This window comes from Oreochromis aureus, linkage group 5 (genome assembly GCF_013358895.1).
Source record: "Oreochromis aureus strain Israel breed Guangdong linkage group 5, ZZ_aureus, whole genome shotgun sequence".
NCBI lineage: Eukaryota > Metazoa > Chordata > Actinopteri > Cichliformes > Cichlidae > Oreochromis > Oreochromis aureus.
Window position 1 is genome coordinate 31,281,302 of NC_052946.1, and position 24,491 is coordinate 31,305,792.

Genomic DNA, 24,491 nt, shown 5'->3' on the forward strand with positions numbered 1-24,491 from the left:
ACAATATTTTCTGCATCAGTTTCATTGAAATGTCTATGAAAAGGGTTGGGTACAGGTGACACCTGCCAAATTCATAGACTAAAAGTTACTGCTGTGAGGTTCTTTCACTTTGTATCAGTTAACAAGTTGAGGGTTTTTGTTTTTTGTTTGTTTTTTTGTTTTGTTTTTTAAATTAAGTTTACTGAAGAGGGATAATCTGTCTATGTTATCTTCAGTTTGCCTTGATTCTGTGTAATCTGAATTTCTGATATGGGGTTACTTTGTCTTTTACAGGAGTATTTGCCTGATCGAAATTAGAGATTTTTAATAGCTCAAACATGTTCAAACCTTTGTGCATTCAGAGCATTTCATGTAGACTGGTTTTGAGTTTTGTCAGAAACTAGTGCAAAATATGATTAGACAAACTAGCAACAGTATTGGGGGGGGGAACTGGCTCACAGCTTGCTTGAGTTTTCTTTTCTTTTTTTTCTTTTTTTCTTTAAAAAAAACGTTCTGATTCCTTCATGGTCATTACCCTGCCTATGCATGCAGGGTACTAGAGGAAGAAAGGATGTACAGCTGCTGCATATATCAATTTTTCTTAAGCCCTCTTATTCTATTGTTTCCACCACCTCCCAACTTAAAGTACTGCACTAGTCATTAACTCTTTTGAAGTCATTAACTACTGAAATTTTTCAATAAAATGTACTGCTATTCCTTTTAAGGTGATGGAGGATGTAGATTCCTCCTTGGACTTTATCTTAAAACATCTTGGGCATCTGTGTAAATGAATAGATGACTGAATGAGGAAAGCAATTTGGAAATGACTGCCTTATGTCTAAGATTTTTAAGTGGGATAAAGGGTCTTTCACTGGATCACTATTTATTTAAAAAAAAAAAAAAATAAAATCAGTCCCGTGTTGTAATGCTGGTATCTCCAGGTCATTCTTTTAAAAAGGGAAAATTTGTCATGACCTTACAAATGCACCAGTTTGGTCGATTTGGGTTGCCTTTAGTCCCCAATTTGTTTAATATTCCTGCACTTAAAAGGGGCGAATTAGGACGATATCTTTTAAATCATACAATTAATTTTACTGGTCTTGCCTACTTGAGATCACATTGGGATGTGACTCGTAAAGTAAATTAGTTGGGCATCCTTGATTTAAGGAAAATGCCTTGCGACGCAAACGGAAGAACGGTAGATGGCAGTGATAACACACAATTGTTAACGCACAGCGCTGGTATTTCAATAGCCGAATACGTAATATAATTATTTTTGTCCATACAGACACCTAATTTACTATAAACACCTGTGCAATCTCATTGATTTATTTTAGTGATAAAAGGAGCCGGGTTTGTTAATAAGCAGTTACAGTCGTGATGAGACCGTTATTAATTCTGATTTCAAACTGGATTTTAAAATAGTGAAAAACGGATTTGGAACACATTTGGGGAGCGTCAGCCACGCCGTTTTCGTGTTTTGATTGAAGGTTAGTTGATTACCCGAGCGATTCCGTAACTGGCCGAGGATTGCCGAATCATCTGTCCTGCCCGGACTGCTGGAAGCGGCCGCAACGCCATGTTGGCGAAGTCTCTCATCTATGTGCGAAAAAAATGATAGAAAACACACTTGCCGAGAAGAAAAGGTAGATCGCCGAGGGAGGTTGAAGATCGCGGCGATTGTTTTTTTTAAAACAGAAACGAACCGAACCGGATCCGCAGAGGTTCCGGACGGGTGAGGGAGGCTAAACCTCCCACCGTCCCCATGAATAGCACCGCTGATCCTAACAGCGACTTTCCATGAAAAAAGACGTTTGTGTTGCTATTCGAGCTTCGTTATCCCAGTTCGTTAAAGGGATTTTGGGGCCTGTTTCAAGAATCCGCAACGCTTGCTCTATGTATGCAGGCTAGGCGCTGTTTGTATCAGTATTTATTAAGATATTGTTTTTATTTGTTATTGATTTTTTTGCGATGAGTTTGCCACCGAAAGTGGTCCCCAAACCCGCCGCTGTCGCAGTTAGCGGACCTGGAAGTGGCCCCTCTTCGTCGAGCCAACTGCGGGCTACCCTGACCTCCGTGTCTCTGCCGCCGGGAGCCCCAACTGCTCCTCAGCCCGGCGCTGTACAGCCACCTCAGTATCCTTTGACGTGGGTAACGCAGAAATTTCTTGTGTTTTCATGCATTTATTTTTCCCCTGTGACGGTAGCACATACAGATGTTTAATTAGTGATTAATAGCAGAGGTTGGACGTGAGGATGATGGTTTCGTTTGGAGGGAGCTGGGAGGGGAGGGGACAATTAGCTAGCTAACTGTGCTAACGTTAGCTCCCGAAGCCGGTTGTCAAAGCTAACGGAGATGCGAGTTTAATATTGGGGGGAGTTGACGCCACGCCACTGATTATCAGATATAACTGGCATGTTCCAATAAAAGTGGTGGTACATGATAATAGTAAATAAAGAAGTACTATTAGGTATAGTAAAGCTTTATCACCGTATCTCAACACCGGTTACCGGCTTTGTTCAGCTTTGGTTGTTGACTAGCAAGGTGTAGTTATTGCACGGTGCCAGCTAGTTAATGCTAGCAATTGCCCAATTCCGTCAATGCAATGCAGCTTCCCGTGGCTTCATTATATGTAACGGAGCTAATAGTACTTGCCTAAGATTTAGGCCCGGCATGTGGGAAATGGATACAGCTTCCAGTTTTACATTAACGTTTGGTTTATGTGTGCATCCGGAGAGGCCTGTCAGTGCCAGGGCTGAGCTGTCATGGTGACAGCCGTCAGAAAGATGCTCGCTAGTTTTAATGACCGTCTTGACTCTTATAATGAGGTCTGGTTCGGTGTGATTACAGTCAGCTGAAAAGTCTCTTTAAAATTCCTTCACAACCATTTCTGAGTTTGTCTGTTTGTTCTCCTGAGAATCTGTCTCCAAATATTTAACAGGCACTGTATAATTATAGAAGAAACTTTATTATTATAATAATAATTATTACTACGGCCTTGTGCTCTTACTCTCCTTTTTGTGTACTAGGGGATGGCTGGGTTTTAATTTCTACCCTCAATTTGGTGAAGTGAAGTCATAGTGGTTATGTCAGCTTGTGTTTTATTTACAGCATGGTGTCGTAGTGTGTGTAAGAGAGGATTAAGTTGATGTCTCCTGGCTGCCAGTGACAGAGAGATTTATCTTTTTTTGTGATCTGACAGCTTCTGCTGTGGCTTTGGGGTGTGATGGCTCAACCTGATTTCCTGCCTCCCACAGTCAGAGCCACCCTGTGTTTATGACGTCTCTAAGGGGCACCAAGTAGCTGGTTATAGCAGGTGGTAGTATAAAGTTCCCCCTTGATTTGTTGCATGTTGTGATTTTTTTGATTTGTCTGTCAGTAAACCAAACACAACAGAAAAGATTAACATTCTCTTTATCTGTTGTGCCATGGCCTCTTTTGACTCTCAAGCTCTTTGTAATTGGTGCTACATTTGCTTAACCTACTTTCAGGTGCATGATAGTAAGGGCCTACTGACTGAGTACAGAAATACACCACCTCCACTTATCCATTTTAAACTTTGTTTAAGAAAGACAGATAACAGGAATTCACTTTTTGCATGTAATTGTAAGTTATGGTTATTAAAAGTTAGCTTAACCACACTGCTCTTTTTGGTATGATGTGCTATTTCTGATTTTGCTTGATTGAGTTGTGGCTGTTGTAGGTGTCTCTGTGTCTTTATATAATATCCATCCATATATTACATAAATGCTCATTACTTTATGAGATTATTGTTGTTACAAGCTTTTAAAAGCACCATTAACAGTTTAAGTAGAAGGCAATTTGTTGAAAATTTGTTCAGTTTAATGTCATGGCAAAAGGAGATCAGACTACCAGGACCTCTCTCCCTGAGTGGCGTATACTTTACACTGAACCCCAATGGCTCCTCTGGATGGAAGGCTCATAGAAGGGTGGGTTCATATGGCTCTTCCGGGCTGTGCCCACCAAGCTCCTCTTATAGGTCTGATTCCTGGGTGGGTCCCCGGTATCCTGGGCAAGGCAAATGACTTCCTTGAATTACTTTTCTTTAGCGGGGTTTTCTGAATCGCACTTAGTCTGGTCTCTCACCTAGGATAAGTTTGTTTAGGGAGATCCTACCAGGGGCAAATTGCCCATGACAACAAAGCTTCTGGGACCACTTGGGCATTGAGACCCCACCCACACTCCCCTACCTATCCCATGACCCAGCACCATGGTAAGGTAGAGTAGAGCTCTTCACATAGAATAGTGACAAATGAGGTGGTTCAGGCACCTGACAAGGAGGCCTGAACCACTGGCTGATAAGAGACACTACTATACTGTGACCCTATAATCCAGATCAGTGTCAGAAAATGGATAGAGTTCACAATGAATGTTATTTTCACCGAAATTCTCATCATTCCTTGTTCTTTTTTTATTGAATGATTTAAAAAAAATGCCTTGTGTGACACGATAACTTTTTTTCAGCTCTTAAGTGAAGAACAACTTTGAGAAGCTGTATATTATTTTCTTAGAGGTATACATTCAGGGCTCATTCAAGCAATTAAAAAGAGTTTGTGGGTTCTCTTCAAAAGAGAAATAATCAGACCCATAATAAACAAGTATTTTTATTTATTTTTTATTTAATTTAGAGAAAAATGCACTTTTCCAGAGAGCAGAAATGCAATTGTTAATTCACTTTGACAATGCGCTATTTTTAAATACATCATATACAGGGCTCGCAAAATTTCAAAATCCCTGGTAGCCCTTCGGGCAGGCACTCTTCAGTTTTTGGTAGCCCAAAATAAATTTAAGTAGCCCGAATAAATAAAAAAAAAAGGACAATTTTTTGATTGATGTTTTGTTTCCATTGTAAAGGAAACAAAACATCAATCTAAAAATATTTAAAACACAAATTACAACAACAATTTCAAACATCAACTCAAATATTTGGTTCTAATTGAACAGAAATTTCTATGAACTTGCAAGAACTGTGTACAACATGAATCAGTCTGTGTCAGATCCTGAATTTGAAAATTCCACTGAAATCACGGGTAAGAGGCAAGTGGAACCAAGATCTAGGACATTTGCTTTTTGAAGTTTGCAAAGACTGCTAAATTTTGCCAGTGGTAGTTCACTCTTTGCAACCTAGTACGCTATTCTAAACAGATTTTTCAGGACTTCTTGTTATGCTTGGTTTACTTTTAGTATGTTTTTTGCAATTGGTGTTTGTTCTGGGAAAGATACTGCAGACTGAGCAATAATGTATTTCTTGCATTTCTCATGGGTTCTGATGGGGTCTTTCTTAAAATGACTGGTCCCAGTAACAAAGGCGCTTGTCGACTCAGAAATCGAGGGAAACTCACAACACACCCGGCAGAACATTATGTTATTTAGCTTGTCATATTCCAGCCACAGAAATTCTTTTGTCCATGAAACCAAAAAAGCTGCGCTTTCTTTTTCCCTCATTGTCTGATTTGTCATAACTTTTCCGTTTTGTGGTAGGCTTTTCTTTGGCTGCTTCTTCAGCCTGACCTCTCTTGTTTGGCTCTGCAGAACTAAAATACCTGCCTAAAGCCATCTGCTCTTACACACATACTTACATAACGATCAGCAATTCTCTGCGCGATCAACCTCTATCACATGTTTAAGCTTGCTGCAGGAGATTTCACTTGTCATGTTTGATAGTAAGCTAACGATTGATAAGACTATGTCAGAGGAATTGGTGCGCAATTAATCTGTGACTTACCAGTTAGTGCTGCCGCTCTCTACACACAGTTCGCGCGATCGCAAAGTGAAAGCAAAAAACAAGCGCAAATTCAAACGCGATTTCAATGTGTCACATATTGACAGTGGCTCATCGATGCCGATGACATAATTACTCAGCTACATTTGTGAAAGAATGCAAAAGCATTGACATATCTTTCATTCCTATGATAGCCCGACGGGCAGGGCTGAGATGGATTTTGGTAGCCCGACTGGGAAAAATCGCTAGCCCCGGGATGTCGGGCTAGCGATTTTGCGAGCCCTGATATACAGCAGGAAGCTCCCACGTCGTACAGGTTTTTATCACTCTTTTTTAGTATTTTATATATTATTATTATTATTATTATTATTATTATTATTATTATTATTATTATTATTTAAAACCACTCAGCTTAGTGTTTGGCTCTAAAACAACTTGGTTATATTCAGAAAAAGATCATTTTACACCTGTTGCCACTTCAAAGCTCTGTTTTCTTATTGTTTTCAACATATATGCTGCAGACAGGAAATACACTTTCAGTTGAAGTACATAAGTGTCAAAGTCATGCTGGCTGATGTCATTCAACAGGACAAACAAACTCAAGGAGGCGAGTAACTGTTGGTTCCCATGTTTAACCGATGAATGTGGGTGTGTATTTGTTGATGGTGCATGTTCAAGAGGTGATCACCTTGGTAGTTATTTTGGAGTCTGCATTCTGCAGTGGTTTTGTATTAAATTTATAAAGCTCTTTGTTTGATAAAATATAATGTGTGCGGTACGAGGAATTAGCAGTTAAATTAAACTGTATCTCCATCAAAATAATGAAGTTAACAGTAATATAAACTAAGCCAATTTCTTCTGGACCTTCCCTGTTACTTTACAGATTCCTGTGAATACACTAGACTGTAAAGTGTTTGAGTTTCATGTCTGTATGTAAACAGAGTGTTGCCACTAGGCTGACCTCTCACTCTGCTGTGACCTCTTAGGTCAGGAGAGTGAGATCATATTACTCTCTGTCTGGCCTTGTGTGTGGGAATTTCTTCTTGGGCGAAGTTGCTGTGTGTCATCGTGGGTCCTGTGGGGGAACGTGTGTGTGATGGAGGAGTAAGGGGGGGGGGGGGGCAGTTTGTCTGTTCCTGGTTGCCAGAGAGACCCCGAGCGCATGCGTCTGCTGCTACACTTGCCAGACAATGGCACTGCTGCTTAGCATTCAGAGAGAGAGAGGCCAAGGTGGCGCTTCCCACCATCTGCCAACAAAGGCCCAGGTCACCCAGCCTGCCTCAGCCCCCCCCCTCATTTCCTTCCATCCCCCCTCAGCTCACCTCACCCCACTGCTGAGCCAGCTGAGAAAACTGAGGGCTTCTCCTAATTTTTTTGCCCTCTGCCCCATCTAACTCCACAATTTCCAGACTTGCTTCTTTTTGTCCTTTGAATTTAGAGTTCTTTAGAGTTCATCTTTAGTGGTTGTGCTCTTAATATTAAAAAAAGAAGCTTCTTGAAAATTCCTGTAAAAAACACTTGACTGCTATCTTTATATGCCTCTGGGAACTTATTTGCTTAGTTATTTTGAAGCAGGATCTAAAATCGGCTGTTATTTCAGTGGTCAGCAGAAGATGAACACTGAACATGACGATGATTGAGCATGCATCAAGGCTGCATACAAGATTTATTTTATTTATCCCAAAGATGGGGAAATACATGTTACAGCAGCCTGAACAGTACACAGCCTAAAAAATTTGAATAGCTCAATAAAAACACAAAAGAAAGAAGCACAAGGTAAATAAAAAAAATAATTATAGGAGGTCATTTAAAGGTAAAAATAATACAACTCAACTGAAATAACCCAAAACAAGTAAATACTGGTATGTGGTGTAAGGTAGTCCTGTAGTGTAGCTGAAATAGAGGGTGCTTCTATGTCCAGTAACTCAGTGGTGTTGAAATATTTTATGGCAAAATTTCCTGGTGCATGTGTCAATATTTGCAGAAAATAGCCTATATGTCATAGTATCGTTAGCCTTTGTTTTGTTATATGTTGTCTTTTGATAACACCTTTGCAGCATATTGACCTAACATGATACCTACACTTTAGCTAACTACGATTTGTTCTGCACTGGGAAGCGATCAGCTTTACATCCTCTGGATTAGATCAGATCCTTTGATGTGTACCAATATCTCAATAACTGGTTTTTAGGCAGTTGCAGTAATAGTGTTTGTGCTGATGTAAAATTCTAAGGCACACTTGGACTTGTCTCATGCCACATTATTGGGAACTACCGCAGTAAGTGGTGCAGAGGGTGATTGTTTCAGTGACCCACTCTTTATATATAGAATCAGTAGTATAACTTGATAAAAACCTGCTTAAAGGGTTTGCGGACTTTGCCCCAACAAGGTTTGTTCCCCCCTGGGATTTGTATGTCTGTCACCATCTTTGCTGTTGCATAATCCTCCCATAAATTTCCAAGGATTCTTTGAGTGCCATGTCTCTCTCCCTTAATGTGGCCAGGCATGCAGTCACACTCACTGCTCTGCACCTATGTAATGCATGTACCCCAGCTGGTGGTTCACACAGCACAGGAGTCCTGTATTTCAGGACAGGTGTGTGCAGCCTGCATGAGAAGATATTCTCACGAGCACACTCACTGTGGGATGTTATAAATAAACTGCTGAGTTGTTATGAGCCAGCATTCAGGGCCGTTCTTTCCAAAGAGGGAGTGGCCTGTAGACGTCCTGTCAGTTCTCTCCCGGCATTACAATCTGAAGTGACATTTCCACATCGTTGTGTTTATTGTTTCTGTATTTACTTCTGCTAGAGCATTTCAGACACATCCTGCAATTAGTGGAAAACTGATATTTTCTTATCATGGACACACTGCTTTCAGCTCTTCTTATAATACTGTGTTTGGAGAGCCATCTCACCCACATGATGATGCTCTAAGGTCAGTGATGAAGTTATTTATGTGCTCCTGTCAGCAAGTAGTGCTTTTACTTTTTCCATTAAAATTAAAACTTTGCCGTAAAATTCTACAAATTCAGTGCACTACAGCTAAATAATTGCTTAATTTGTGTGAAGTTGACAAGGGCTTTTTCAAAGTGTAAGATCTGAGAAATTGTTGTTTGCTTACTTTTCTGATTTTGTGCTAAGCAGATTGAGTATTTGAGGACTATTTGGTAGCACTTTTTGTTTTGATAGCCCAAATCATCCAGGTTTTATGGGTTACTTCTCTATGTTTCTTGCACATTGATTCATATTAAAATTCATTACTGACAATAAAAGTAATCAAAATACATCACATCACACAAATTCACATTTCCTCAGTTTTCACAGAAAATAAGTGTTTCTGCAAATAAATGGTTACTTGGTAACAGTAAGTAAGGGCTGCAGTTTTTACCTTGGCAGCATTTTAGAGAGCTGCCTTTCAGCTTATATACAGTGCAGACTTACTGTTGAAAATTCTCATGTTTCTCTTAAAACACAGCCATGTCTTAGGCTTTAAATTATTATTGAATGACAGCCTTGACCTTAGCAGATTTTATGTTAGGATCATATAACCTATATAAAAGGTGAAAGTAGTTTCCATGTCTCAAAAGCCAATGCCGAAACGCTTAAGCCTATATTTTTTCATTGGCTAGCAGGGGGTGACTATTGTGGTTTCAAAAAGAACCACCTTTTTGGAAGTCTATGGGAAAACTGCCCTTATGTGATTGACAAGTTGTTATCATATCAGTGTGCTTTGTCTCATCACTCAGTGTTCACATTCAGTTTTAAACACCAAAATGCTGACTGCATAAACCAATGCCATGCCAAGGAAATTACACCTGTCTTTTATTTTCAATCTAAAAATGTAGTGCAGTAGTAGTGTAAGTTATCAGCTAAAATTAGGAAGCTTGGTTTGTAAAGTGAATCCATGGATTTTGTGGGTGTATTGTATAAATACAAGCTATTTTAATTAGGTGTACATAACATACAAAAAAAGTTTGAATTACACTCACCCAAATTGGAGAACATATTTTTTGCAAAATCTGTTAAACAGTGGGCCATATTATTTGTTAGATATTTGCAGTTCACCCTTGAGTTCACTAGCCCCAATAATGAATAATGCAAAGGTTTAATTTTAATAGCAAGTTAATGAAAATTCACCCTTGAGACCAAAACCATTTTTTTTTACCAGGTTGTAAACATGCTTATTTTTGCCCCAACTGGCCATTCAAGGAACTGCATTTTTTAAGGTACATTGTTTAATGACTGACTCGTCAGTAAATATAAATAACTCTTTCTTCACCAGCATTGCGTCAGTCCTCAGAAATTGTCATGAGAACATAGTTAGTTGTAACTTACCTAATGTAAGTCTTTGAAAGGCATGTAGTGACAGTTGTTTTGGCATTATTTCTCCTGTAGGCACTCTGTTAGAAACAGTGCTTTTATATAAATGATGGTTAGAGCTGAGAGCTGAGCTGAGAGATGCTACACACTCATTATAGCCACTTGTCAATATGATCGTAGTCCCACCTAAAAGCCAAATCATAGAGTTATTTTTCTTGACATGGTTCTATCTATTCACTTGGTGGTTGGTCACCAGTGGTTAGTTTAAGCTTGGTGACAAGCATCGCCTTTTGTATATACTATTCAGTCATGGTTCAGTTAGTGGGATCAGTACCTCCAATTAGTTGTCTCTTTAAAGTTAAAAAAAAGTTTTAACACGGAAGTTGCCTTCTGTGCATTGCTCACTTTGGTAGTTGCTGATGCATGTCGCTGAATTTCATGAATGAATGCTCAGACAACCCTTAACCCACACACCCTGCTTTACCCTCTTTAAGGACCATAAGTTAAAAAAATAAATGTGGTGTTTAGTTGATAAAACTTGAAACTAGCTAACAAGCACAAAGGCAAAATGAAAACGTTTATTGAAGTCACAAATAAAGGCAACCCACTGTCATTTTCTCATAGACTTATTTACTTTATTTTGAAACTCGTTGAGCCTGCTCGCCATTGGAAAAGAATGCAGGTTTTAATGGTAGATCTGCATTGGGTTCACTTTCCCGGCACGTAATGCTTTGCCCGTCTTTTTTTTTCTTTTCTTTTTTTTACAGTCTGTGGCTAGAAATGGAAGCTTTTCTGCCCCTTAATTTAAAATTAGTATCTTTATAAAGAAATACAATTTGTGTTATAGAGATCCAGAATCATAGCTGCTTAAGATTTGGTTTGTTACAGTTGAATCCAAAAACCTACCACCTATTGTTCATACTGTAGTGAAAGAGCAGTCTCAGCAACAGCAGTGAGAGCTTTGTGAGCTTCGCTTTTATCCAACCGTGTGCGTGTGTGTGTGTGTGTGTGTGTGTGTGTGCGCGTGTGTGTGTGTGTGCGCGCGGCCAGTGTGCCAGCAGGGAGGAGGGTGTGTATCTGCACCATCTGGGTCGTCTCCACTCGCTTCCTGTATGTCCACTTTGAGGAGGTACAGGAAGTACTCTGAAATTTGCAGGTAGTCTACATCATTCAGACGAGCCTGTAGGACTATCATGTAATTTAACATTTTTGCACAGCAGAATTTCCATGATGTTTATCAGTCATTGCACCACTCTCATTTCCATTAGACCCTCTCTTGCTTCTTTGTTTTGGATACTTGTCGTGATTTCTTGAAGTTGTTAACTTTATAGCTCTGATTCATTCATTTATTCAGGAACAGCATTTATTCAGGATTAGTTTATTGAGCTGTATCATCCTCCTGATCAGACATTTACTATGTGTAAAGCTGTATCTCCTCCTGTCTTCCCCTCTCTGCGTCTCGCACATTCAGCACTTAAGTGGCTTTCCAGTAAGCTAATGATGAAGCAGGGACCGCTGCAGCTTTTCCTTCCTAAATGAAGCTTATAGGTCACTGGAGGGGTCGAGGACAGGGAGTAGTGTTTGATGCTACTTTCTCAACAAGAAAGATGTGTCTGTTTGTCTGTTTTAGACCAAAAATGTACCTCCTAATATAAGAAACTACACTTTTTTTCTTTTTCTGAATGAGCAACTTTTATGGCAAATGTTACTATTTCGTTATGGTTAAAAAAAAAAAGGTATAAAAATGTGGTCACTATCTTCAAGTGTCCTTACAGCTGCTTGAGATACAGGTGGTTTGTGATTATATATCATCAAATATTTCTTGAATCTGTCCATGGGTCAAATGTGAATCTCTCACCACTGATGCAATTCTGATCAGCTTGATGTTATAGGTGATGTTTCAGCAGCACTGAGACTCTCATTTTTGAACTGTAAGCCTTTAAATTGATATCGTGCTTGGCCTCCTTCCCAAAGCAGACAATTAATGGAGATTTTTAAAAAAAAAAGGCTAATGTCTAGTTAGTGCAGTCATCTACTGATATGGTTATGCCTGATGCACGCAGTAGAGCATGACTGCAAGTGTCTGCATCCATCTGGTTGCTGGACCACCCACATGGAGAGCTTGACATGAATGATGTTTTGTCTGAGGACAATTTGGTTTCTCTGCATGGTCACCTTAATATACCACTGCAGTATTAATTTTCTTCTAGAAACTCAAAAAACTTGAAATAAACTGGAAGAACTTTTATTGTGAAAGGAAAACTAAAAATATGTGAAACCACCATCATTTCTAGTTGCAGATATAGAATTTGACAAAAACCAAAAACTTGGCCAGTTCTCTCATTAAATAAGTGTAATGAAATATAATCAAACGCTCAAATTTACTCAAAACATAACAATTAAAAAGTGATCAAGCTAAAGAAATGACTCATGTTTTCCCACAGGTAACAGGAAAGCAGCATTTTATTTATGTAGTGCCTTTCACAGAAAGAATAGCTTTGCAGAAACCAGATTTTTTTTAAAATTTGCATATTATCTTAAAAGAAAATGTATAAAATAAAAGCAGCATGAAATATACCATGCAAAACTTACTTTAAACTTATTCAGAAGCAAACATGTAACAGGGTTGAGAGTAGCAGAATTAAAAGACCAAAGTATATATTGTGTAAAAGCTTGTGTGGCACAAAGCATGTTACAGAAAAGTATTTCTTGAACTGGCTTTTGACTGCAGGTGATTTCCATCTGAGAGAACAGAAATCTGCGTCCTCTCTTTGAGCCATTTAAATAGTGACTCATTCTTATAATTTGGCAAGTGGGGTAAGAAGCTCAGACCTGCCAGTCTTTGGTTGTTTTTTTTTTTTCTTGCCAGGTGTATCTGCCTCGTTTTCCCCGGTTGTCTTTTTCTCCCCCCTTACAAGGGTTTGGAATTAAAAGCTGCCTTCAAATTGTCTCTCAGCCTTGATGGTTTCCAACCTCATCAACTCCTTTTATCACTGCTGGCATGGCATTACTGGCAGATGAATTGATAACGTCAAACCTTTGCACACCTGAGTCACACATAATCTTTTCTACACTGTGGTCAGACTTGGATAATCATACAGTTGCACCGACAGAAATCTTAAATCTGAAAGCAAACAATGTTGTAAGAAATGTGGCGTCACTGTTTTCAAATGTCCTTCTGGTTGAAGTAACTACATCCTTTAGATGCAGTTGATTGAAGATTTAGAAATGGCATTTGTGTCAGTCATAGGCTGTACAAAAAAAAGGGATGATGTTTGTTGGAGTAGTTAACACTATGAAGCTTGGTTATCAGCCTCTATTCATGAACTGTATGGGTGTGATGTAAAGACACACATACCTTCTATCTAATAATACTAAAAAACCAAACATAAAAACAGTCTGACACAGCACTAAAGACAAACATCTTGGATGGCCTTTATCACACAGCAAGCCGCTATATTAATCACACAATTCCATTAAAAATGCTCCAAACTGCAACAGATAAATACGGCAGAGAGGTCCAAATCAGTGGCGTCAATAAATGAAGGTGAGGCTTCGCCGATGGCAATCTGCTACAGCTGGCCGTGTGTGCAGAACTGTCATTTAGGTGTCCACGCTTCTAAGTTTAAAATCTCAACACAAAGGGAGGTTAAAAAAGAGTAACTATTTTCAAAAGGATTGCCCTGTTACAGATTTTATGAAGCAGCTATCCACAGGGGCTAACATAGTCTGTAAACACACTTTTACCATCCAAAATTATGGGGGTTGACTCGGTTTTGAACCAAGCCTTCAGGGGCTGTTGGAGGAACTGCAGTTTTTGGCACTTCCACAATTTCATTTTGCATGCTGTTTCAGTATGTTGACTACCACCTTTGACTTCCAGGTGAACGTGCACCTGTTGCCCTAGTATGTTGAACCCTGCTTTTGCTGCCCACCCTCTGTTCACGGTCTTCACGGCTGTCTGGAACCCAGCAGAAATACTTTGAACTAATTTTTACTATTGCAACTTAGAAAATATTGATGTTAGTCACATTTCCTAGAACACTGAGTAATATCATTAAAAATGTAAAGACAAAAGATTCAGTTTCTGTGTATGGTGGTATAAAACGAAGAGAATCCTCTCACGGGAGAAGCGTGACATATTTGCTTAAAAGTACTTTGTTTCGTTCTCTGTGTATAGTTCATATTTTTCACCTACTTTCGAATGCTGCATTTCTTGGATGTTGCTTTTCTAGCTATCATGTGTAGTCTGCGAATCATTGAAGAAACCTGTCTTATATTAGAGTCATGTGGGAAATGTTTTCTGTCTGGCTCTCAAAGCACCGATAAAAAGAAGGTGAAAACTGTAAATGCCATCTTTCACGTAGTTTTTGTACTCTTCCTCACCTAGACTGTCAAATCATTGTGACGGGACTGAGCCTCTAATTACTCCTTATATCTGTGTATGTGTGTACTGTGTAGTGTGGGTGGATGTTTTTTTTTTTTTTCTTCTTCTTCCTTCTCCAAATTCCTCGGTAATGAAACTGATAATGCTTCCTGCTGTGCTTCTGTGTTTTGATTCGCAGCCTTCTCTTTAAATAATTCTTTTCACTCTGTCTTATCTCGTTACGAGTAGCAGTGCTGGCAGGGGTCCCAGAGAGATGACGGGCCCTGCAGGCAAGAGCAGGACTAAGGAAGAGAGTTTAGGGCAAAGGGAGGTGCGATTTGGGTGAAAGGAAGAAAGCCAGACGTTCGGTTTCCCTTAAATCATGTGATCAGCAGTGTGTGAGCCTGTCTGTCGCACACAACTGCCTGAGCAGGTTACTAAACACAGGCCTTCCCTTTTCTGTGTGGATTTTACACATTCCCTCTTTTATCTCTTCTAACATCTCAGTGAGGTCTTGATTTATTTTGTCTTTCTTAATCTTTAAAGAAAGTGATCACATACTCTGGTTTCTCTGCAAACGATTATTAAACCCTCGAGTGTTATAGATTTTCTTTTGTGCTATGTTGTAGTTTTTGTTTAACCTCTTATTCTTCACACAGCTGAAGGTGAAGGGAATTAATATTAAACGTATTTTGCGGTGTGCTGCTAAATAGTTGTTTCAGTCCTCATTCTTGTGCTCCAGCTGCCCCCCAGCATGAAGTAGCACAGAAATCCATTTCAGATTTTCCCTTTAACTCTTGCAAAATGGTGAAGGTACATAGTGTACTCTCAGAGATGGGGCATTTTAGGCGGGGTTTGTATGGTTGGAGGGGGGATCCTTGAAATTAAGCTACACAAGACATGTGGTCTGAGGGAAGCCCACTGATGATCTGAATGTATTGAATTAAATTAAACAACTGCAGAACATTTTTCAGTGGATTTGTGTTGGGTTTTTTTTTTTTTTTTTACTTTATGTGCTTTAATCAGCCATATTTAGACTCAGCAACACTTCTAAAATATGACAGGAATCTTACCTGTCTGTGACCTAGCAGGATGCCAGTTTTGCTCTCCTGTTGCTTGAAGAACTTCCCTTAACATCCTCTTTCCAGAATCCCACGGGTTCAGCCATCACTGGACGAACGAATCTTCCCTACACAGCCTGGAGTCGCAGTCTACAGCGTGAGTCACTGCATGCAGCCCCTCTTTTCAGACACTGTTACATTCATATCTACCTGTATATACTGTATGCTGCAGTGCACATACAGGAAGGTTACACTTTAAGTAAAAACACACACACTGAAGACTCAGATCTGTTGTACTGGCTTTATGCTTTTGCACACACTTTTATTATGGTCACAAGTCATACAAATTATTGCTTATTTTAATTTGGTTACTGAATTTAATGTTACCGTGTACAACCATTCATTCATGAAGGTAAAACCTGAAAACATATATGAATATTTTTTTAATATCGAATTATGTCATTCTATTTGTTATGTATTATGTCATTGTAATTTTGTGGTGTAGTGGTTAACACATGGGGGAGACACAAAACCCAGCCTCAAAGCTCACAAGCTACTATACTACTAGTATTGTGCCAAATTAACATGTGGATCCCTCTGCTGTTGTGACCACTTGGGAAATAAAGGAACAGCTGAAAATACCATTATGTATCATAGTTGATAAGAGAAAATAATCATTCCATTCTGCTGATGTCAGTATGTTTTCATAAACAATATTCTGTATTTGTTATTTATTGCCAAATTTTGGTGCCTTTAACCAGTGAGCTAGAAGAAGCAAACTGATGGCTGACCTCCTGGCCCCTCTTTGTGTTTTTACCAAAATGCTGTTTTCCTAGGTTTAGACACCAGCATTGGTATGGGTTGTTGGGAGTTTAAAGCTGAAGCTTTACAGTTAACCCTGAAAACTGGTAAAATGTTCCAGGTATGTATTACAGGAAGAGAAAGAATTCCTGCTGACTCAGCACTCCTCTTTGCCTGTGATATTAAAGTGAAAGTATTTAATGTGTGTGGTAGCAAAAAAGGGAAAAAAAGATACTTAAAATTAAGGATGGATCAATCCAGAATTTTCTAGTTGCTGTACAATGTTGTTATCGCGACCTTAGCTCAATACCAGAGTTATTCACAGCCCAGTACTGCATTTTTTGTACTAGCTGGGGTTTTTTCAGCTCGGTGTAACAGCAGTAGGCTGCTTCATACTCCTGTCTTACAGTTGTACTCGTTTTTCCTCTTCGTGATCTCGCTCCGTTTCACTTTGAGTGCAGAATGGAGCTGAATTCCTGTCGAATTGACAAGAACATGTCATAATAAAAACTTTCCAAAATGGACATAACATGTATGAGAGTCAGAAAGGCAGATAGAGAGAGCATTCTCCTCCTTGTTGTGTGAGCTTTGCAGTCATGTCCACTTACACGGCCACAGTTTGTTGTTAAGTATAAAAGTTTTGTAAACGCATGAAGAAAATCTGTTGCCGCTGCAGGCGTGAAGGCTGCCTGTTGCTGTTAGCATCCTCGTACTATTTATCTCCCAGCTTTATGTGGCACAGTAAACAATTTAAAGTTAAATTGAGTAGATTGGCTTGTTGTTACCAAAAGCTGTTCAGTAGGTTAATTTACCTGTCAGTGTGTCATTTTATAATGATGGCGCTACTGAAAGTTATCTTGCACAACATTATTTGTAACTGTAACAAAGAGAAGGCTTTATACTGAAACGCAGCAGCAATTTCGTCAGCATGGTGACTGTAAACACTTTCTAACCAGAAATATTTTTTACTCTTTTTGATGTTAACATTGCCAAGGACTATAATGGCGGAGATCCTGTTTGCTGTCAGTCCAGTGTTTGACATTAGGATTGTTTGGAACTGGGCAATAATAATACAAACTGTGCAAACATGCATGTGTGTTTGTAATTTTAAAAAACTGCAGAGCACATACATGTAAGGAAATTCTTTTGTGATCAGATCACAGCAGGCCTGATCTGCAGATTGCTTCCCTCAGGGTACCTCTGCCATTTACTGACTCCTTCAGGAATTAATTAACATTTTCTTCATCATATCTTTGTCATGATAATATTTACATAATTTGTAGTATGTTTCTTTTGTTATATGCCTGGAGCATAAACATATGAGTTAGGAGGATTTGGTAGACAATTAGATTTGCCTGAACTTTAGAGGCTGTGTATTGCCTGGTAGTCGGTGACCAGCCACACCTACTGTGCCTCTCTAAAGACAAAAATAAGCCCAGCGTAGCAATTGTTGTGAGGCGAGCAGTGATTAGATTTGGTAGAGAGCTTTCGAAACTGTTCAAGGCAAAACCACCTGTGCCTTTTGTGACACACCTAGTGAATGAACAGAATAGGAATTTAAAGTATGAGTTAATTAAAGTTTGAGTTAAAATTGTCATTTGTTGGGTAAACATTAGGTTCTGTTTTGTTTTTTTCTTGGTTTTCAGCTTAGATAAGAATGATGATTTTCCCAGTCTCCCTTTTTGTCTTTCATTGTTTCTTTTTTCAGCTTAATTTTTGTAAAATGTTAAACGGAAACACAAATCACCAAAATAAACCAACATCAGTGATAGAGTTGATGCGTTAGGTATCTGAGATTTTTAAAAAAGATCATATTATCTTGCATCTAGCATTGTGTATTAAAAAGTTCTTACAAGTCACTTTTGTGGGTAGATTACTGGAGAAGGTGGAGGAATCTAACTCTCATTCATATCAAGAGATTTGATCTGTTTGTTCTTTCACAGAAAAAGAAAATAATAATCTGTTTCATAGATTTCAGATTTTGGAGCTCTTTCTTTGAGTTCTCTTTTAATTTGGTTGTTCTTGTTGACATGAATGATGAACATGATTACAGTCTGAATGCCACAAGATTGTATGGCGTGCACTTGTGCACTTAACATTACCAGTATTGCTCTTGCTGAGCCAGATGGAGGACTGGGTCAAAACTTGGCCTCTTGCGCTTGACGGAGGTGCAGTTATATCATTATCAGCAGCAGAGTTGCCAGTGCAGGTAGTACTGATCAGGACTACCTGCCCTGCTGTCAACAACCTTTATTGCACTTAAAGTACAATTTTATTTTACTTGAACCTCTCCGCTCACCTCTTGCCCCCCTCGCCCACATACTCAGTGAAACAGAGATCAAACCCAGGAAGACTAGCGTGACCACAAATATCAGGAAAAAACATTTTTGCTAGCCCTGCTTGATTCTACTAGAAATATAATCAATATGTGGCGAGCAGTGATTAGATTTGTTAGAGAGCTTTCTGAACTATTCAAGGCACAACCAAACCACCCGTGCCTGTTGTGCAACACCTTGTGAATAAACAGAATATAATTTTCTTTTTCCTTTTTTTTCTTCTTTTTTTGGAAAATGCTTGAAAAGTACCGCAGATCCACAGCAAACAGGAGCAAGTACTAGGCTGAGAATAGACCAAGAACTAATCAGAATCAGAATCAGAAAGACTTTATTTATCCCCAAGGGACAATTAACATACAACAGAGCAGCATAACGTTGAAGATAAGGACAATAGAACAGGCAATAAGAGTGAGATAATAATGTAATAATGTAATGTAACTAATAATGTAACTAATGTATAAAAATCAGCAGTGTTTGCTTGCTGCAGGCTGCAGGGTTTTGAATGTTTTTCTATGTTGTCGCATGATCTAGTCACATGACTGTAATGTCAAAACCAGTTAATCAGCCTGATATTGATTTAACAATTTATATAAAGATAGTAGCCATTATAAAAGGTGATGCTTTTTTTCCTGTAATTAATTCAGCTAAATATTGATGTCTCACGTAGACTCAGTTTATCATTGATTTTTACATCATGCACTCATGCAGTTTTTAACATTGGATTTTCTTGAACTGTAAATATAATTCAACAGAAAATGGAACAATAAAAAGTGATCTGAACCAAACCTTGGCACAGCCGGGCAGGGAGTGAGTTTAGGATTTTTTGGGTGGGGCAGCTAAGTCTAATGGTACATGCGTTGAATTTAAAACTCAAGACAGTGCATCATCAATCATTATCATCAATTAGAGCATCACTGTGAAAAACAAATGTGGCACAATTATTTTTTTATCTCAGTCTTGTTTTCATAAACTTTGAAAGCCGAAATGATCACTGAAAATCAAATGTGATTAATCGCAACGCCCTCAAATAGATGTTAACTGATATTAAATGAAAGGAGGGCACATAAACAGGGTCAATAACAAAAAAATGATTTCTTTTACCTTTTGATTTATTAGGGGAAAATGTGTCTATTTTTACAGGCTCTGGCATTTAACAGTACGCTAGAATTGACCTTTTTTTCTGACACCACACTGAAGATGTTTCCTGCCCTGATAACATTTCTGAATTGTGGAAGGTACAGTAAGTAGCTGCACATTAGACGAGGAAATGCTGTGTGCTTGGAGATGGGCTGTTCAGCTGTGAGCTGTGTTTATTCTTTGCAACCTAACAACACTGAAAACATTGGAGGCTTTATGAGATTTTTCAAGCTCTCAAGAAAGTTTCTGTTTTTGGGGGGGTGGTGGGAGCTTAAAACTGCAACAATGATGACACTGGTGGAAATAAACGGCACTCGTGGCGTGAAGCCGTTGCTCTGTATGGTGATAGTGGGGTTTACTCAGCCGCTCTTTCTTCTCTTCCCCCTCATGTACAGCCCCCATACAGTCACTTACCTCCCCTCCCCCATCCCATCACGCTGTATGTCCTCAGAGTCAGTCACTTGCCTGAAGCAATGCAGGCTCCTCCCCTGGTAACAGCAGCTAGATTAGTTGCTTTATCCCAGGTCATCTGAGGGAAGTGGGCCACACAGTGGAGATGCAGAGATACTATAGAGACTGTGCAGAGTATTGGCTATAAAGGTTACAAACATTTGAAGTTGAGAGTTTGTAATTTTAGTACCAGAGTTTTTAAATCTCTCAACATAGAAAAGCAGCCCTTGTTAGAGGAGAAAAAAAGAGAAGAGGGAGGCTTGCTTAGCTTTCCATTTCCCCTCCTTGTCTGCTTACTGATTTCTTCCTGCAGTATCCTGTCTCATTCCCTGGTGTTTTCAGGCCTGCTGCAGCAACAAGCAGCACCTGCAGTAGGGCCAGCCCATAGCTACAGCTGCCAAGGCCCATCCTGCCACACCACAGAGAGCTGAATAAAAAATCTCAGCCTTGTCTGATACTGCTCACCGCCGGTACCCACCCTGAACCCTTCCCTGTGGCTCAAGCCTGTTTGACATGACTCATTTCTATCTGTTGCACATGATATTCTCTATCTATCACAGATTATTTGACCCAGTTTTGCCATATGAGGCCCAGACATACTTGCACAGCAGGCTGCAGAAGAGGCCGCAGTCGAGTTTTTAGCAAACTGCAGCAGCCTTGAGTAGCCATGCATGTTGAAGGTCTTCACCTCTCTGCATAAATACAGGGGCTAATCCTGCTGCTTGAGCGCTTAATTTACATCCCTCAGCAGGAGGGAGGACTAATGACCTGTGGAGCCCCGCCACTGCTGTTCCTCCTCTGCACCAGCCTGGCATAATATATCATTTTGTTTAACTCTTTAATTTTACTGCTTCATTTCATACAGGTGTCCAGGCATGGTCCTTCTTACCCTGCTCACGACATCACAAAGGGACACACTAATTTGGCGGGAACCCCGCCTGGTCATGCCCATTCCCCAGCGCTCTCTCAGGTATCAGTACCCACAGCTTCTCCATATCGCTACCCTAAGGGCTGGGAGGCAGGCGGAGGGGTGAGTTTGTCACTGCGACCGCCGTCATCCTCTCTGCATTTTCATGTTGTTCTTTCTTTGTCTGCTTTCTAAAACATATAATGACATTTTTTTTTAAACCAGCAGATTTAAAAAACATATCACTTGTGTGTACAAAATATAAAATGATGCTGTCATTTTGACAAAAAAAATCTATTACAGGGTGTCTGCGAGTCCTTAAAATCTCTTAAATTCACATTTACTAGTAAAAAGCCTTGAAAATCCAAACCATGTACAATTCAACTGTATTGTTAAGGCTGTTCTTTATAATCTGACTGACTCTTTCAGGCTGCTTATTTTATCTAAAGCTCTATGAACTCTTATAGAGGAAAAAGTCATAGCTAATTTTAGCTTATGCCTAAAAAACCATCCTAAAAAGACAAAGTTCCCCATGAATAGCCTGGTGAGGGTCAATTTATGATGAGCGGGCTGCTGGGTGACCTGATGGAAACTGAAAATGATGATTAAGGCATTGCTAGCCAGCCTGCTCATTAGTCTATAGAGAGAGGACGATGTAAGTTTAATGACAAATGGCTTGAGAATAATAATTACTCTTGGTGCCCGGAAAATTGTATGCTTTTCTTTCAGATTAGTAAAACGTTTAGTCAGTGTATCTCTCTCTTTACCTTACTATTCATTGTGAAATGGGTTCAGTGTGTCCACATAGAACAGCTATATTTCCACATCTGATGTGTTTTAAATTGTATTTATTTATTTTTTTGTACCTGTAGACACCCTGTATTAGTTTTGGACATGTTGTTTACACCTACCCTTTCTTTTGTTCTCCTTGCTTACGTCAGCCTTCATTTTCATGTTTGTCACTTCTCTAATTTAACAACATTTCTAATGCAGCGCTAAGTCATGTGTGCATGAGTGTCTTCTTTTAATGAAATTCACATGATTACATGATGAACACAGCCACAAAATCTAAGAGAGCAGTTCTTGTGCACTGCTGCCTATAAGCAAACATCCATCCACTGTTTTCTACACACAGTACCTGCTTAATCTTGATAAGGGTTCTAAAGTGAGCAACCTCAGCATGGATGTGGCAAAAGGGAGATCAACAGTCCAGCCTGTTGATTTTTCCAGTCTCCTATAGGGCTTATGCGTACGTAGAAAGAATGTTTACTTGACCTGTAAGACTTTGTGAGAGAATTAGAACACAAACTCAACCTTATTATGAGAGTATTATTGAGTCATGTTGGATTAATTCACAGTTTTATACTGATAATTATGTTTAGAAGCTTAAATATTAGTTATTTGACATTATGTCTTGCTGGTCAAGTAAGCAGTATAAAAAGCAGTTCTATAAAGTATTTGATTGGGGTTGGGGACTTGTTAAAGTGGATGTATTGTCCTAATTTTCAGCTCCATCTATAGAGTAGATGCATTATTTGACAGGATTTATCTTATGGTGAGCCTTAGTTCAGCTCCTCAGTTCACCTTTTGTTTGAAAGCAGTTTTAGCTCCATCTCCTTTAAGCAAACTGTATTCTAATTGGCTGCCCAACACAAACAAAAGGTTTAAAAAGCTGGTGGGTGAGGCGAGATTAAGGGCATACCTTATGTGGATTGCATTGTTTGACACTTTGGTCAGTACTCTATTTGTATGACAGGAAGGGAAACAAAAAGCAAATAGATCCCCTTTAAATTGAGATATGCATGTATGTATGAATCCGTATATGCCGTGATCACAGTAGACATACTGTGACTGATTTTATATTTGAGATGGTTGGGTTTAGGGATGGGATAAATATTGGGTAGAAATCCAGCAAGGACGTTTTCCTCTCTGTCTGTAACTACAGTAAAATCCTAACCGTTGGATGGAGATCGGGTGAGGCTATGACAGAATTTACAAGGGCAAAGCAGAAATAAATCAGAGTTGAGCATTATGAGAAGATTCACACGCTTGTCGCTTTTTAGTTAGGTATTGCATCCAGGTGCTTCCTCTTTTCATTTTGAAAAACACCTAGATGTATACAGGTAACTTTGTGAAAGGTCAGTCTATTAATCACAAAGACATAAACAACATCAGACAGTGACACGGCTGCTGCCTTGCTGCTTTCACTTTAAAGCATGTAGACTCTGTGACTCAGCTTCTCTGGAAGAATGTGACTATGCTTGCAAGGAATCCAGTTCTTCCTTTTTACCATGATAAACTAATGGCCCACTGCCTCACCCCAAAGCAGCTCTAGTCACTCACCAGCCTTTCTATAAATAGTTTTGTCAGCCAACACAAACTTAAATTATCACCATCGTACCAGCAGCAGCAGTAGCTTGAAGAAGAGTACGCAGATCTGCTTAAACCCACCTCTGCTTAGCTCCACTGCACACTAGATGAAGAATAAAGGAACACAGGATTTGCAGTCCTTGGGGGTACCAATTATCTTTGCACAGTACATAAACCCTGATTGAAAACACTTTCTCCCAGCTACATCCAAAATTATTTAGTGCTGTGTTTTAGTGTGTTGACTATAGTTTAGGTCCATTGCAGTGCCCTTTCTCTTAAATGACTAGGGACTGATTGCTGCACATTTTTTGCTCAGTATACATTAAGCCTTCTTTTTTCCGCTTCTATTTCTTCTTTTTACAGTCTCCATACAACCCTGGGCAAAATGCTGGCTCCACACCTTTAGTGTACTCTCCCCAGACGCAGCCAATGAATGCACAGCCACAGAGTCGCCCGGTGAGTGCCACTCTGGTGCTGGATTTACAGCACATCTGCCTCCAAGAACCCAAACAGTCTTGGGTTTTAGTGGAATTCTGTTTGATAGCAGAAAATTTACGAAGTAAGAAAATTTTACACTTTTTAGAAGCCACAAAATCCACGTAAGTTGATGATTGATTTAGCTTGATTGTGGCACTGAGGTACCTCGATAGAGGCTATGTTTATTTAATAAGGTCTGTCTCATTGTCTCCATAGAGGCTGTTTATGGGCTTGTTGTTGGTGGTAACATGTTGGAAATGAGTCCCTTTGGGTGTATTTTTTTTTTCTTTCCACCTTTCATCTGCATTTAGTACTTTATACAGTTACTGACAGTGAAAAATAGCAGAAAATTAACTTTTAGCTACAGGAAAGATAATTCAGATCAGTCTTGGGATCAGTATTTTTATCATGTTTTGAATAATCAGAATTTAGATGTTGTTTAAGCAATTAATGAGTAGCTGTGAGGTAAGAGCTGTTCAGGTGTTGTCAGGTTTGTCATCATGTTAAATTCAGGCTGTTGGATAAGATAAGATAACCTTTATT

At 39.3% G+C, this 24,491-nt stretch overlaps 1 protein-coding gene across 6 annotated transcripts in view; it reads left to right on the forward strand.

Annotated features, from left to right (window-relative positions):
• Positions 1–1,415: 1,415 nt before the first annotated feature.
• Positions 1,416–24,491, forward strand: part of eif4g3a (eukaryotic translation initiation factor 4 gamma, 3a) — an 83,504-nt gene continuing 60,428 nt past the window's right edge. For 3 of the 6 annotated variants that reach the window (XM_039611755.1, XM_039611756.1, XM_039611757.1), the window contains exons 1-4: positions 1,416–2,126; positions 15,558–15,627; positions 21,060–21,224; positions 23,835–23,927. In XM_039611755.1, coding sequence (XP_039467689.1) covers positions 1,951–2,126; positions 15,558–15,627; positions 21,060–21,224; positions 23,835–23,927 — 504 coding nt within the window. In that variant the 5' untranslated portion in view covers positions 1,416–1,950. The remainder of the gene's footprint in view (positions 2,127–15,557; positions 15,628–21,059; positions 21,225–23,834; positions 23,928–24,491) is intronic. The other 3 variants (XM_039611758.1, XM_031739870.2, XM_039611759.1) reach the window with 3 other exon arrangements.